Genomic DNA, 16,391 nt, shown 5'->3' on the forward strand with positions numbered 1-16,391 from the left:
TTTTTCTTAGCATCAAGAAATGGCTGGGCTAGATTCTTGGATTAATTAACTACTAACTTCCAAATGTGCTAGAACCTAATAACCCCCTCTTTTGTGTAACTTTCCTAAGAAGCAAAGGCAATGTAATATAGAGTGATATTATGGTAAAAAAGTGATATTATGGTCAATATTAAATCAGCTTAAAGGTGAAATTTAAAATCACAGACACAGACCTGACTGAACACTTAATGGAACAACTCAAACGCACAGTTTTTAAGGTTTTAAGGTTTTATTATAACTTTGTTTTCATCTGTTACAGTCCAATATTGGCAACACTGACAAAGCACAAGTTAGAAGGAGCTTTCTGAAAACAGCAATGTGTTAAGATCTTCGTAAGTGTTAAAAACAGCAGTTTTATCTCAAGGCATTTTACAGGGCTGTGTCAGACGTGCAGAAGGTGGTTTAAGTTCCATCCAACAACATTTTCACTGCAGCTACGAGTGCATTAAGTTGGACTTATTTTCCAAACCAGGGGAGGAAGAACATTAAAAAAAGCTTTTTCCTCTAGGAAGATGAAGTCGGGTCTTGTTTTTCACACCTGGTTCAGTGTGTCATCTAAATGAAGAAGAAAAACATCACAGTTAGATGTACATATTCTTTGATGCTTTTCCATTTAAAAATACTTGTCTATTATCATGTTCAAAACCTGACATTTGGCACATGCTTTTTCCTTATGTAAGGTTCAGTTGGAATTTCACATTCTCTGCTTAAAAGGAAAAAGCCCTTTTGCTTTCCCCTTGTACTCCAAAATTAAGTTGCTCAGGTACTAAAGGTCTTATTTGACTGTGGCAGCACAGTTTATAAACATCTTCCAGGAGTGATTTACAGGGCAAGATCTTATATGATTTTCTTAGGTACTTGGGGTGAAAGGACAGAAAATAACTAGGTTGGATACTAGCACAGAAACCCTCAAACAATACTGACATCCATCGATATGGCTGGACTGAAAACAGGGTGAAGAATTGGAACCACTCAGTCCTGTCCACTTTGCTGCATCTCCTGTGATCTCTCTCCCAGTATCGTTAGGTTAGTGCACACTGCTCATTGGCCTTCCATCCTTACTGTACTCTATGATTCCTTACCTACAGTACGTTCACAGCCTGAGGGACATTGGTTTTGCTGTGCTCTACACTTGAACTTTGATTGATTTTTTTTTAACTGTTCTCAAATGATTTTGTTGTGTATTTACTTTAGGTATTACTCCATGTTTTGTAAATCTCTTTGGACAGGGGAGGTTTGAGGCCAGAAACCTCTTAGTATTAGTCAATACTCTAAATAAACCATGTTGTCCCCAAAGGATGGCACAAGGTCAGGCATGTTTACATGGCTGAAACAATATTTTCAGATTTTTTCATAGTAAGCGACATGCCGCTTGTGCCTGAATGCTTCTAATACAAACCTCCTTTGTACTGAAGAAATTATACATTTTCTAGGTAGAGCATGAAGTTTAGGAAAAGTCTTGCTGGACAGCGACCTTACCTTCAGCACAAGGGGAGGTGTACTGACTGACTGCTTCATCCCCTGCAAATACAAAAATATATTTATAGTTATTTAGCATAGTTCCTCAGGAAGGGTGTTTCCCACCAGAGAAGAATCATTACAGTAAAAATCTAGGGCTTAAAATATTACCATTATACTAACAAGACTGTTAAAAAGAACCTCCTTCATGCTTGCCTTCACAGATTGTTGAATGAATCATTTTTCATAGTGTAGAGATTTAGCATATTAAATACATTTGTCTCCTGTTTGAAATATGTGAATCTAATGTGATTTGACAAATTAATAATTTAATCATTCTCATCTTCCAGAGAGCAAGAAAGACATTTAGGGACGAGATGTCTTAGTCCTGAATAACAGCAGACAAATATTTTCTTTAAAATTTGAAAAGGTTCACTCCAGAGACAGGGCTTAAGAAAATGTCTCTTGATCAGTGGGTAAGGTGTGTCTTTTCTACTTACTTGTCTGGTAATAGTCGTATATTTTCACGATAGCTGGTTGCAGATTCCTCACTGGGATGTCTTCAGATATAAGGAAACTGTATCTCACAGGTATCATGCTTTCCAACTGCAGGGGAGATAAACACTGCTCAAGAACTGCATGTGAGACACTTATTCCACTCATCCACCATGCTGTTTAATGGGTGTAGTGAGCACAGGTGAGGACATGAGGTCATCATTTTCCCTGACTAAAACTCTGAGTCTTTTTTCAGAAATCAGCATTGCCAGATGTATCAGAAATGTCACATTTGTTATTATTGCCCTTTGTTTTCTAACCCTTTTGGCTGTTTTCCACTGCTGTCGGTGCAGTAAATGCCATTATAAACGAAAGAACAATTGTGAACAATTGTTCAACATATCTATGAACAAAAAAGAGTAAGAACATCTGCTCCTCACTGTTTTAAAAACACGTCTACTGTACATGTAGATTGGCACTGCCATTAATGTCAGTTGTTGAAGTTACAGTTGGGAATTTGTCCGTTTTTTTTTACATGTTCGGTCTGAAGTCATGAAGACATGTGAATACTGCTGTTTTAGCTTACATTGTCAAGATAGATGATGACATTTCCTTCATCGGTGTCCACCCGTTTCACAAGTACTGCTCCTTTCAGCTGCATTGCACAAAATATACAGTATATTAGAAATAGACACAACATGGTCATCAGCGAGAACTTCAAGAGGGGTTAGACTGCACTCAACAGCCTCAGTAATTCTCAATTCATCAATGATACATATGGGATTGTAATCAAGCATGTAGATGTTTCTTAAAATGAAACTGGATGTTGGGATATACGAGGAAGATGGTTACGGTCTTTTTAACAAGATCAAGTCATGCTGTTATTGTATTAAAGGCAGATGCTTGATGAAAGAAAATATAGCCAACTAGTTCAGATGCTTATATTAATTAATGAATAAATTACTTGACTAAATAGTTTATTTCTTTGATTGGACTCCACTGACATATTTCACTACAACAAAGGATCTCAAAGCCATTTGTTTGCAGGACTGACATATAGCTACAATTTCCAATGGCAGAAAAGAGGGTTTCAATGGACAGAAAATATTCTGAAATAGGCCCCAAGGAGAAGCAGCTGCAAGCCTCTTGACTCAGGACAGGAAGGTTGCAGGTTTGAATTCCAACTGCATCCCATCTCTAAGCTCTTGAGTCAAATTGCTAATCCCTTCAGTCAAATTGCTGAAGTAAAATTCCCAGCTGTATAAATGGATACAAATATACATCAATTAGGATAAAAGGATCAAATAAGAGAATTACTTAATTATTTAATTCCCTCCATCTATACATTTTTGAACTGCTTTATCCAATACAGGGTAGTGGGGGAAGCAGAGCCTGTCCCAGCAAGCAATGGGCACAAGGCAGGGTACACCCTGATCGGGACACCAGGCCATCACAGGACACACACAGACACACACTGACACCAGGGCCCAATTTCCCAGAAGCCAATGAACCTACCAGGATATCATTGGACTATGGTAGGAAATCAGAGCACCCTCTGGAAACCCATGTGAACACAGGGGGAACATCTAAACTCCACAGAGGTAGAACCACAGGGAGTGAACCCAGTGTCCCAGTACTGCAAGGCAGTATCCTCAATTATTTAATTAAATAAATAATCTGGGTTGCAGAGCGACACACCGCAGAGCATACTCACGGATGGTATGCTGCTTTCAACCAGAATGAAGCCCGACAGCAGCTTCACGTTTATGATGACCATGTTGGTTTCCTTGCGTTTTCCATTGTACCTGAACACAGAGGGGAAGACAAAGACATGAGAAGGGGCAGACAAGGACGTCCGCACTCTCAGCACCCATCTGAGTATCAGCAAACACAGCAATACATCAAGTGCTTCTCTTCAGAAACACTAATGACTGTCTCTGGAAAGCCAATGTCCCCAGTTGATGACACAGATACTAGAGCATGTGATTTTGCCCTGTTCTCATTCTTTACTATATGGCACTGCCCCCTACCTCCTCCACCAGCAGCACTGCACACCTTCAAATCTTCTCTCTCTTAAAAGATAACCTTTTGGCAGATTTCTGCTATTTTTGTTATTCAGTTTAGGTAATGACTTTGACTGTGCCTAAGCATGATAAGTCATCTCCTGAATTCAGGTCTGCATAGCCCAGGACAGGGAATCAACCCACCTGACTTCAACAGTCACAGTCAGGACCTTCTTTCCAGAGCCACTGCAGTTCCCCTTTGCCTCGGCTGAGATGGTAAACGCTGAGAAGTCAGGAGGGGGAGGTATGTTGTACTTCTGGGCTATCTGTGATTCAAAAGAGAGGAAGAGAGAAACTGTCAAGAGACAGGAGCCTAAAAATACACCAGAGGAGCACAGAGCATCCCAGCTGCTGCCCAGAATTCCTCATCGCTGTCTGATCGGTGCACGTCAGCATGGACCATCATCTCTGCTTCTATTACAGTACAGGCTATGTAACCGTTATCTGCTGTAACTCCAAAATGTTCTCATTCGGAAACATTAGGGATAGGTCATTTTCAATTCAATCAACGCTACAGCTCTTCCCCAGCCTGATTTTGGTCAACAGGCTTTCCCTTCCTGAAACTCCCCTAAAGCTGTCAGACATTTGCTTTTCATTTGGGTGCGGGTTGGGTGTGTTCAGGCATGACGACACAAACCAGGTTAGCAAGTCGCTTGGCTTCATTTCAAGAGGTCATGGCTGAACACATGCAGGCCCAACGCCCCACAGTGAGCGGGGGACTGGACCCAGGAGAAACACGCTCACCTGCACGAAAATGCAGCTCTTGCCCTGGGCCTCCAAGGTGTACTCCCCCTTGACTTCCTTCAGCATCTCCTCCTGGTAGAGCAGCCGTGTGTCCTGGTTCACGGTGAAGTCTCGTCGGTAGTCCCCTGCCGAGCGCACCGTCAGAGTGGTCGAACCCTCTGGACTGAACGTGGCGGCACCATACAGTGCGAGTGCCTGGAGAGCCACCACTGTGTCCTGTAGAGGGAAGAATTGGTGTGGGATGTCAGATGTGAGCGACTTACCTTCCTGCAACATTTCCTTCAGCGGTCAATTAGGATCTGGAACCTACAGGATTAGCCTTCGCTCCTAGGTAATCTCATCCCCAACAAGGAGAAAAGTTAAGTATGATAAAAGTGGATGCTGCAAATGTAAAATCCTGTGAGAGGTTTCGTCTTACTTGGGACATTTCTCTTAGAACTACGTTTCGAGCTTCGCCTACTTAGAAAACATGTGATTACAGTTGGAAACAGCAGCATTTGGATCTCCACACAGGGCAAAACTGGTAGGAAATGGGAGTGAAATAGTCTGTTACATCTTGGGAACGACCCAGTCCGCACAGAACAGTACTGGGAGGGAAACTGTGATGAACAGTGGAGAGGAGAGAGGAGAGAGGGAAGATGACTGAGAAGGTAGTGGAAGAAGTACCTGTGTGGAGGAGAAGCCACCATAGGGATTCTGCTGCTTCACCAGCCAGCGAACGATGCTGGAGGAGTAGCCCAGTCCGAAGGAGGGGAGCTCAGGTCCGGAGAGTAGGGCCAGCAGCACGTAGGAGGTCATCTCTACGTCCAGAGAGCTTGTTTCCCCATCGTCCCCAGAGCGTGACCAGTGACGACTGCCCCCTGCAACACAGTGGGAGTCAGACACACCCGTCCCATGATGCATGAGGTCAGAAAATACATAATGTCCAAGAATTCTGGTACTATTTCTGGATTTTTGTCTTCAAATGTTCTAGTACTTTATGCGACAAAATGACAAGAGTTTAGACCACTTCTTCAGTTAAGTGGTTAGCTGAAATATTTTATTTCAATTTTAAATTCAATTTTTTGTAGAAGGCCTGTCCAGAGGTCTAGTCTATTTGTGTAACCTGAACTCACCTATACTATCTAAATTTCCTGAAAATCCTGTTCGTCAAAGCTCCAAGAATAACCTCTTGGACTCGTTTACCAGTGAGAGGAATAACATTATTTAAGAAGCAGCGTGGAGAAGAGGGGGGTGGGCAGTACCTGTGGTCTTGGCCAATGCATCCAGCTCAGAGAGAAGTCTGCCCCTCATTGCCTCATCTCCAGCCAGAGTGAAGGTGTAGGACAGCAGAGCCATGGTGTATGTGTTGTTGAGGTTGTCTATGACTGGTCTCAAGCAAGACAGGCTGTTCTCGATGATGGGATCCTATGACAGAGAAAAGTACATTCCACTCAAGAACAGCGCTCATGTAATATACAGACTGTTACAATCATGAATGGTAAGGAGCGAGAGAATAAATTCTGTGCTATATTTAGAAGTTAATAAATCAGATATATATATATATGAACAGATTAGAATTATCCCAGTATAGACTGATTGCTAGATACAACTGTTGATTTAAACAGCAATGGGATTATATTCATGTTCATAAAATGTAACGGATATGTCTGGCAATATTTCCACGTAAGAGAGGGGTAGAAATGACACAAGTGCAATAGCAGGGGTGTTCAACGATGCGGTGTTTGCAGTAGAAAAAGAAAGTTTAGAACGGGGCGTGTATTGGAGAATACTCACTGTTACGTTCTTCTCCAGCTCCAGCAGGCCAGCAACAATGTACGCAGTCAACGATACCTCATCACTGACTCCCCCCTGGAGTTGACAAACAAGAAAAGCTTCCATGTCATTCTCTCCATACAGAATTTCTGTCAAGCCCCCATTGGACCCATGCATCACTGAGCAGGACTACCCCAGCTGTAAAGACCATAATATGATATCAATGATCTTACCAGGTTTCTGAATACAATTACTCCTACCCAACACTTAATTGAACCAGTAAGTTGCTGAATTAGACCTATTTAATTTCTTTCAAGTCTGGAAGAGTTGGGGATAGCTCAATTAAGAGTTCAGCAGAAGTAGCAACAGCTCAGCAGGGGTGAGCAGAAGACACATGAGTAGTTTAAGATCCTCTCATCTGTACTCAGCACATCAGGGATGGTGTGGTGGCTCTGTGGCTAAGGAATCTGCATGGCTGGAAGGTTGCCTGTTCGTATCCCACTGCCGGCAGAGGAATCCTACTCCGTTGGGCCCCTGAGTAAGGCCCATAACCCCAGCTTCTCCATGGGTGCCGTATACATGGCTAACCCTGCACTCTGACCCCAAGCTTCTCTCCCTGTCTGTGTGTCTCATGGAGAGCAAGTTGGGGTATGCAAAAAGACAAATTCCTAATACAAGCAATTGTATATGGCCAATAAAGTGATCTTATTTCATAGCAGGCTCAGATGATTCGTACTTTGAATTTTTTGTGCTCATGCTGTTTTCATTCTCGATTTCCTGTTCTCTAGCTGTGCACATCCTCTGTGCTCCCTCCACCACTAACCTTCATTTCATTGTGGAAGAGCTTGCCCACAGACTCAAAACAGCCATCATTCCTCTGGAGTTGGTTAAGCCATCTCTTGGCCTCAGAGGTGTGTTGGGGGTCAATGAAGATGTAGGGTTGCGCACTGCCGAAAGACTTCAGCACAAACGCTGTCAGCCTGAGGAGAAAGAGGGTGGAGAAATCTTACAGCTACTCACCATTTGAGTGATTGTAGATTTACGTGGGAACTAGCTTTGGGTGTTCAAAACCAAGTCCCTTCAAGATCAGTGCAAGAGTAGAATAGAAGTGGAAGTTATACATTTCAGACAGAAAAACAGGTGGCAGGAGTTTTGTCGGTTTCTGGAACCAACTACAAATTAAATATTTACATGGGGGTAGCCGTGTGAAGTCGTGTTTGGGATTCTGGACTTGTAACTTGAAGGTCGGGGACTTAAATCCCAGGGGAGGCAGTGTAGGTGAGACTTACTTCTCCCAGAGTGCTCCAGTAATATACCCAGCTGTATAAATGGGTGAAAATCTAGGTTCTTGGGGTAAAAGTGTCAGCCAAATTAATCATTAAGTTGCAGTTGACTCTGTGGCATCCTTTAAGATGTGTAAGAGAATAATTTATATAATCATGCTAGAATATTCAATAAACTACCAGTATAAACAAGCACAACAGGCCAAATGGCCTCCTTAATAACCCTAATAAAGTTAAGGTAAATGCTTGGTAAAGGTTGGTGGTTAGTTGTTAAAAGCAGGATATTTAAGTCTCTGGTTGCATTTCTATTTCACATTTGTTAAACTGAAGCCATTAAAAAAGCTATTTTACTGTGTTTAGTCTCAATACATTAAGAACATTCTAGAGAGACTTGGCCTTGGTCTCAGGGGTGAGCACCAGGTTAGTCACCAGGTTTAGACCACTGGCCAAGTTTCAAGAAAACATAACGGCTCAAAAAGAATTTTTCCGCTTTAAAATTGGCACCACCACAGGCGATTCTGAAAATAATTACGAAAGACTGTTTTGCTTGACATTAAAGTACTCTGACAGAAGCCTCAAAATGAGCTGTAGATAAAGATGGTAGAAACAGTGGCAGGTGTAAAGCACACAGTTTGTGTGCAGCAAAGCCACGGCTATTTTGCATTACACTTGTGGAGGGTTTATCCTGTGTCAAAATAAGTCAATTCAATAAATGAGTTGTGTTGTTTTTGTCCAATCATTTCTCATTTGCTCCAATGAGGTTGGTGCCTGCATGTTTCTGCCTTGTGGACTGTGGATCTGTCACATGTCCAGACGCCCCAGTCGAGAGGGTGACTCAAGGGAACAGGCTGGTGGTCATAAACCTGTTTTGGGAATAAAAACAACTGGTGCAGAACAGGTGATGCAGAGTATCCTGAAGAGAAGAATACTGAAACGTCCTGGTGAAAGCACGAAGAGAACTGGAGAAACATGAAGCACCCATACGCTCCAAAATAATGCAAAGCAAATTAATGAAATGGAAACAATAAAGCTGTAGGATAAGGGACCACTGAGAATGAAGTGCAAGAGAGCTCAGTGAGCACACAGAGGGCTAATTTGAGCTGTGGACATCTAGACTGACCAGGTGTTGCCTGACTCGTCACTTTTCCCAAAGGCACTGTAGGAGCCGTCGTCGTGTTTGTAGTTCAGTTCTCTCTGGTATCCTGTAGGGCAGTGAAAGGACAGTGAGCTCAATGGGAGATGAAACACCCCTGTCTACCCAGTTAGAAATTCCATTGCATCTTGAAATTTTGCATGTCTCATGAACATGAAATATCCATGTGACTCAGAGCTACAAGACGTTTTTCTTAATACTTCCCACAAATTTGAAAATTGCCGTGCTTTCTTAAATCAGGAATTCACTTTTATTTCTGTTGCTTCCAATAGCAAAACAACTGAAAAAAGTATTAATCAATAATGCTATTCCTCTGATAAACAGTCAAAAGACTTTGCCAGATAGCACGGGTCAAGAAACACTCCAAATTAAGAAAGACAATTCAGCCAGTTCCCCCCTCACAAGCTACAGAGAGCCCTGTGCACTCACCACTCTGCAGGAAGCCCGTGGCCCTGTTCTTGATCTCCTGTGTGAGCTGACGCGTGCTCTCCAGGTACTTGAGGATGTAGATGTTGGGGGAGAAGAGAATCATGTTCTGCTCCCCACAGCCGAACGGCATAGCAAGCAGCTTGTCTAGGTTCTTCATTGCGCGACCCAGGATGTCTCCTACAGGGGGCCAGCAGAGTCTTCAGTCAGTGCTATTTTTATCAGTGATATTTTTTCAAAACATATTTGACTTTATGTTTTCACTCCATATGAATCCAGTTCTTATATAATGAGGTTCTCGTTCTATAAGGAGGGACTGTACACTCTGCACTGTCCTACTGTCTCCTACACCTTCAGCCACCCTCCTTCTCTCTCAGCCCTCTCGCAATTACTTTTGGCGATATTCCTCCTACCACCCATCTTTCTGTACTGAGCCCCTGTGTCACCCGTTATCTCCAAGACACGGCTCTCACCGAGAACAGAGATGGAGGCCTTGGCTGACCCCTCCACAATCACTTCCGGGAGTGTCAGAGAAATCTGTTCCTTCACAGGGCCATCTGGGAAAGATAAAAGAGCCACAGCTCAGAACCAGGTCACCTATGGAACAAAAGCCCCCGTGCACCTCAAAGGGTCCCATATTGTTTTTCTTTTGACATGTTTTTCTTTTTTTCTGTTTCCTAGGAAACGGCTTCCACGCTGATTCATTAATGAACTCACCTTGCACGAGTATATCACACAGTATATCTGTCACGCCCTCTTCAGCTAGAGGGCGCTCCTTCTCTGTCCAGTTCCTAGTTTCCCTGTGCTTTTCTTGTCCTTCTGGAGTGTCTTTGTGTGGGGCTACATTTTTCCGGGTCGCCCTTTCCTCCTCGCTCAGGATTGAGGGTTCGGATGTCTTGAGACCCGCCTAGCACCAGGAAGTTTCCTCCGTGGCCTGAGGGCATAGGTTTCTACCGACATCATCTGACCTCCTGAGCCCGGGCTAACCCCCGTTTTGCCGCTACGCATAGGGACTTTTTTGCTCTCCTGGCCATTCCACGGCATGCCCTTTCCGACATCCGTGACAATATCCCCTTTTAATCTTCAAAACACACTTTGAAGGGAAGAGCATTCCAGCTGCCAGTTCATGCAATACGTTCTGCTTATGTGTTCAATAAAACATGAAGTCCAATTCTAAACTTAGCACTGTTTGGGATCATGTTATTTTTGCTGTAGCTCCTGCCAGGACAGTACAGCATACCATAATAATCTGTAATCTGGGTTCATACTATCCTGTAACAGGTGTAGACACCGAGCCAACAATGGAGCAAAGCAGCTGTCCCAGTCATGTCTGCTAAAACGTTTGAGCGGTGTTAACAATGATAAGAAAGAGGAAAAGACAGGATCACCTGCAGGGCACATCAGTCTGTTGTGGCTTTTCGTTTGCTCTGTTCCTTCAGCCTACGGATGAGAGAGAAATCGGCACCATTACCCCAGTAGAGGCGTTTCACAACCTTTCACAACCACCCGAAATGAAGTTATAGCAATGCAAGGAAACTAAAAGCATAAAACATGAAAAACCAGAAAAAAAAACTGAGAATAATTAGGCTCCTCGTGAGGTTGCAGGTCTCGCAAATGTGATTATCAAAAGTTAAGTTTCAAATCTGCTGAATCTGTCTGCCCTTTTAGCTACAAAGAAAATACAATGTATAAGTAATTCTTTTTTTTTGTATTTGTTCTTGAACAAAGATGCCTACCAAAAAAAGTAATGACATATTTTGTGGGATTTTAGAGTGGTTTTAAGCTAGCTTGGTTCTATTGTCCACTCTAAGACAGGTGCACAGAAACCCTTGATTATTTAAGTGACCTTCAGCAGTGTGCTGAAGTTTGGACTGCAGTCTGGTCCCTCAGGAGAAAGCCACGAACATGCAAGGAATGCAGATTTTGGGCTGTTAAAAGAAAGTGAGGGGGGCAGTGTCTGTGAACAGGATCCCCACCTCCACCAGTAGTGTCCGCACAATGATGTCCATGCGTCCTTTCTCTGGCACAGTGGCCACCTCGTTTCCACACAGGTCCTCCGTCTTCAGGGCCTCTGCGGTCACTGACACATTCACCTCGCCTGGGAGCAGGGGCAGAGACACCACTTCAGATCCGCGGACAACAGCCCTGGGCCTGCTTACAAAGTCTGAGCTACTTTGATGATCAGTCCAAACGAAATACTTTCATCTACAACTCTACAAACTCTACAAAGGCGGTCAGTTTTAATGGAACAGGGGTATATGTGTTTAATGGTGAATTTGGTTGTACTTAAAAAACATGGGTATCAGTCTGTATCCACTACATCCATTCTTCCCTCTGTGTAGTTTTATTTTTCAGTGTTGTTATTTCTGAATACAGAGCTTTGTCAAAGTGTACCGAGACATGCTCCAGAACAGGTGTGCTGGTATTGTCATTGCCCCCACTGTATTATAACGCAAGAAAAAATATCAGGAAGCTCAGACGAACCACCTATTGAATATTTTCTGCAGTCTGAAGCAGAAACTGCTACAGTATTGTGCCTTCTGCCAGCAGGTGCAGCTGTGTCTCTTGTCAGCGATTCTCACCCAGGGTAGTGGCTGTGAGGATCCAGGTAAAGGTCTTGCTCTCCTCAGCACACAGGCACTGAGTGTACTGACAGCCATCACAGGGCTGGGATTTGAAATCAGAAGACTCTGCCAGACTGGCCTTCACCTGAGGGGGACACAGAAGACACCTGTGGTGACCACAGCAAGATACCCATCTGCAGGCAACATAGTTTAAAGGCCCTTGACAAAAGATGGTTTCACCTTAGATCTTCATCTTTCCTATTTTGCAACTGTCTTTCTATTTCCACAACATACTCTGAACCTGGACCTTCTGGGACTATAGTCCTCTCTCCTAAAACAATATGGAAAGCTTTTAACTTGGATGTCTCCCTCTCAAGCATAGTCATGTCAGTTCAGAAAAGCACATAGGGAGATTAAGCAAGGATAGTTTAGTTTGCTAAAAAACTGACCCCAAATCCTCTCTAATACTTTTCTTCTGTCATTTGCGGCCTCATGAGAGCAGTCAAAGAGTTTAAGTTTTGAAGGATATTTGCTCCACCATGCTTGTTTAGTTGTTTCTGAGAAGATCCCACCACGTCTACTTCAATCAAAGTGTCTTGGTAGTTTGATCCAACCGTTCATGAGGTTTTGTCTAAAGACGTGTTTCTTGATTATTCCAGTGTCTATTTTTGATTGTTGATTTTATTGTTGAAATACTCAGGAAATATGCCAAAAGGGATGATGGAAAGTTCCATAGGTTTCCTTCAACCAACAGACAAACACTCACTACCTCTTTCTTGTAAGAACAATGGAAAAGGCCAAGAAAATGTAAGGTTATTCTGTCACTAGCGTTTAATTAAAGACAAGGCAAGGGAAGTTAAATGAATACAATCTAGAAGCCTTCCATCATCTAGAAGTCCTGTCTAAGCTTCTACTGTGTTTTGGTCACCACATTGCAGATGATACTCTGCTACTCTGTAATCAGTTTACAGAAAGTCAACTAAGTTAAAGGAATACCATACACAAACAGGTCAAAGCAGTACAGGTTTTGAGTCTTTAGTCTTGAAGAGGGCAGACTCAATGTTAAGTATGTGAAATCCCGAAAGGTATTGACAAGATCAAACCAGAGATCTGTTGCAAGACCTAATACCATATCTACAGGAAGTACTTTATAAGTTGGGAACAAGAGGCACATTTCTACACAGATGATTCTGGGAGTCTGGAACATGCCTCCTAAACGTGTTGAAGAAGATGCCTTGGCTTCTAACAGGAAATGACTGCTTTAGATCCTCAAATCAATTAGCTACTGGCAAACACACTAAAGGACCAGAATGACCTCCTCCCACTTGGAAGCTTTCTTTTCTTACATTCTTAAAAATGTAAAGAACAGAAGCCATGTCTGGAATCTAGGAGATACCTACTGTATACGTGATGGGCCATGTAGGTCCTAAACCGATAGGCCTTACAGGATGGGTAACTGCAGCTCTGTAGTCTTGATGAAGATAATCAATAATGCAATGTGTGCAAGAAAAATATTCCTGGAAAAAACTCATTTTTCCTTTGGATTTCTGCAGTTCACAGGTCTAAATGCGGTGAAGCAGGGCAAATGTATCAACAAAAGCAGACGTCCACACAGGGGTCTCACAGCCTCACCATGATGCACTTGGAGAGGTAGTTGAAGACGGTGGCCTTGAGCTGGAACACCTCGCTCCTGATGACGGAATACGGCAAGGTGACTTCCACGAAGAAAGGCTGGAAGGCTGTGAGCTGGGTGGAGGGAGCCAGGCCGAATCCGACGGGAGACGTGCAGAACGCTCCCGCCTCCCACTTGGTGATAGTGTCGGGCACAGTCTCCCCCATCTTCACTGACCCAGACTCCCTGAGGAAGACAGGAGAGGGCAGAGAGAAAGGAGAGTGAATATAATCCCAAGATCAACAGGTGTTTCAGGGAAATAGAAAGGAAAACAAGCAAAATTCCAAAGTGGTGTGTTTGTGTCCATTCTCGTGTGCCCAGGTGTGTGTTTAGGTGTGTACTGATTGCCTGTGTAATGTATTGGGTGAGTCTGAGGAATCGTTCTGCAATTGCATACGTCGTAAGGTTTAAACCTGGTAAGAAACAATGACAGGAAACGACAAGAAAGAGACATTAGCATTACACTTGAACTAAAAACGTAGCTACACGTGTTATGGGTGGAAAATTGTACAGGAGGTTTTATTGGACATCTTATAGTAGACTTTGAAAGTCTTGCAAATCACCATGGACCACGATGTTCATCTTTGCCTAAGAAGGCTTATGTGTTCATATTGTAACAGTGTGGGATTTCTGGCTGCCTTGTGGAGAGCTGACGTGTAGTCACTGAGAGGTGTTCTCTTTAGCCCGCAAGAATGAATGAAGTGGCGAGAATCTACGCGAGGGGACGAGAATTCTCTAAGAAAATGAAATGGATGTCCTTTCAGCTTTTTTCTGAGGCGAACACAAGGAGATTGCGTGAGGATGAAATACAGGGTTTCTAATGAAGACCTAGGTGCGGGTATACATTGTCATGCAGGACTAATTAGAATGGGGACAGTAGAGGGTCGTCTAGTGTTGCACAAGGAGAAATCCACTTTTTATATTCACAATATTAACATACTGATTTATTTTGTCCTTATATACAAAGGTTGATTTGTATTTATTTGCTAACAGCACTGCCTCCATTTGCTCATGATAAAGCCTACCCCACTGGGACAAGCTGCCAGATCCAGGTCTCTGGGAAGTATGTTCGGATGGTCTTCTTCGGTGGCTCGGGACTCATTCCAGACTGCACAGCAAAATCCATCACAGGCACTGGATCCGAGTCCTGTTCCTCTGCGAAACCTTTACGAACTAAAACTGTACCCAATCAGTTACTGTATATTCAAAGGGGAATGCAGTCTGCCTCAGCTGGATAGAGATAATGCGTCCTCCATGAGCTCAAACTACTTGCGGACAGATAACGGTAAATTAGACAACAATTTATTGTTATTAAAATACATTCGATTATTTATAGCTAATTTTTCTATGATTATTTTACTAAAAGACACAATAACAGGCTGTTGTTTGCAATTACTGGAGAATCTACCTAAAGATTTGCACAGTAGTCCATTTTACCCTGTTCGACGTGCCAGTAAGATGCAGCGTGAATATTTTAAATTCCAGACTATGAGCACACACTTCAGTACCAGGGCATTTCTACAGAACATGCTGTATGTACAGAGCCTTGCTAAGGTATTCAGACCCTTACAGCGGTTTTGCATTTTGTTGCTTGCAGTCATTAAACTTTGACAGCAGCAGTTAATATACAGCAGTTATACACATCACTGCAAAAAGTAAAAAATGGAAAAGTCGTGATTGCACAAGTATTCAAGTCTTAAGGAATACAAAATCCCTTAACAATTAGTTGAGGGGCCTTTTCAAGCATGTGTGCAATAAAATGTACAATAAACATCCCTGTCAGGTCCCTCAGCAGGGCTTCACCAGGACAATTTGAACGGGTGGGCATTTGGTTTTAACTGGGGGGCGGGGTTTGAGTGCCAGTTTGAGACACGTGACTCTACAGATGATGCTACGTTTTTTCATTCGTCATGACAGAAAAAGAAAACTTGATTGAAATGTTAGATTAGTTACATACTGTAAATATTTTTCAATATTTCTAAAAAAAAGAAATGCTAGGCTGCCCCCTAATGCCCCCCCTTAGGGACGGCTGTGTCCCTCAGTCAGGTAGTGAATTTCAAGCCAGGATTCAACCATGAAGACCAAGAAGCTTTAAAAAAGAGATGAAGTTATAGAAAGGCACAAATCAGGAAAAAGGTATTGCATAGAAAAATTTCAGAAACACTGAATAAACCTTTGCACACGGTGGTCATTAAGAAGAGCAGTGAATATTATACCATGCAGACATGCAGCCTAGATCTGGCTGTCCCTCTTAACTGAGTGCAGGCAAGGAGGAAAGTTGTTAGGGATGTAACTGACACTAATGGAGACTTTGAAACAACTATAGAGTTCAACAGCCCAGTGGAAATCCCAACAAAATTTTTGATCTGATACTGTAGACCTCTGGTAAAACAGTTTGTGGTGAGACATGACGAAACGTAACTATTTGGTCTAAATGCAAAACGTTCCATCTGTTGCAAACCTAACATGGTGCATCACTCAGTCAACACCAGCCCTGCTGTCCCGTATGGTGGTGGCAGCATTATGTTATGGTTCTGCTTCTCATCAGCAGAATGATAGCAATTTATCATGACTGAGAGGAACATAAATAGAGCAAAAGTATTGGCAAAGAGGCACTGAGGAAAAGGTAAAACTGGGACAAAATGTCACCTTTCAGCAGGCCAGTAACCTAAAGCTACACCAGGGGGGTTTAAGAATAAGAAAATGAATGTCCTTGAATGACAGTCCCATTGAGAATCT

At 42.9% G+C, this 16,391-nt stretch overlaps 1 protein-coding gene across 2 annotated transcripts in view; it reads right to left on the reverse strand.

The window, feature by feature from the left end:
* Positions 1-249: 249 nt before the first annotated feature.
* Positions 250-16,391, reverse strand: part of a2m1 (alpha-2-macroglobulin 1) — a 33,107-nt gene continuing 16,965 nt past the window's right edge. The window contains exons 19-37 of one of the 2 annotated variants that reach the window (XM_088619200.1): positions 14,678-14,825; positions 13,613-13,838; positions 11,999-12,125; positions 11,393-11,514; positions 10,805-10,856; positions 9,890-9,973; positions 9,420-9,596; positions 8,958-9,039; positions 7,378-7,534; positions 6,576-6,650; positions 6,044-6,206; positions 5,466-5,659; positions 4,800-5,015; positions 4,200-4,321; positions 3,707-3,797; positions 2,579-2,647; positions 1,998-2,103; positions 1,519-1,560; positions 250-594 (exon numbers count right to left, since the gene is read on the reverse strand). In XM_088619200.1, the coding sequence (XP_088475326.1) occupies positions 572-594; positions 1,519-1,560; positions 1,998-2,103; positions 2,579-2,647; positions 3,707-3,797; positions 4,200-4,321; positions 4,800-5,015; positions 5,466-5,659; positions 6,044-6,206; positions 6,576-6,650; positions 7,378-7,534; positions 8,958-9,039; positions 9,420-9,596; positions 9,890-9,973; positions 10,805-10,856; positions 11,393-11,514; positions 11,999-12,125; positions 13,613-13,838; positions 14,678-14,825 (2,276 nt within the window). In that variant the 3' untranslated portion in view covers positions 250-571. Of the gene's footprint in view, positions 595-1,518; positions 1,561-1,997; positions 2,104-2,578; positions 2,648-3,706; positions 3,798-4,199; positions 4,322-4,799; positions 5,016-5,465; positions 5,660-6,043; positions 6,207-6,575; positions 6,651-7,377; positions 7,535-8,957; positions 9,040-9,419; positions 9,597-9,889; positions 9,974-10,804; positions 10,857-11,392; positions 11,515-11,998; positions 12,126-13,612; positions 13,839-14,677; positions 14,832-16,391 lie in introns of both variants that reach the window. The other variant, XM_088619201.1, reaches the window with a different exon arrangement.

Source organism: Lepisosteus platostomus, chromosome 25 (genome assembly GCF_059453375.1).
Source record: "Lepisosteus platostomus isolate fLepPlt1 chromosome 25, fLepPlt1.hap1, whole genome shotgun sequence".
Taxonomy (NCBI): Eukaryota; Metazoa; Chordata; class Actinopteri; order Semionotiformes; family Lepisosteidae; genus Lepisosteus; species Lepisosteus platostomus.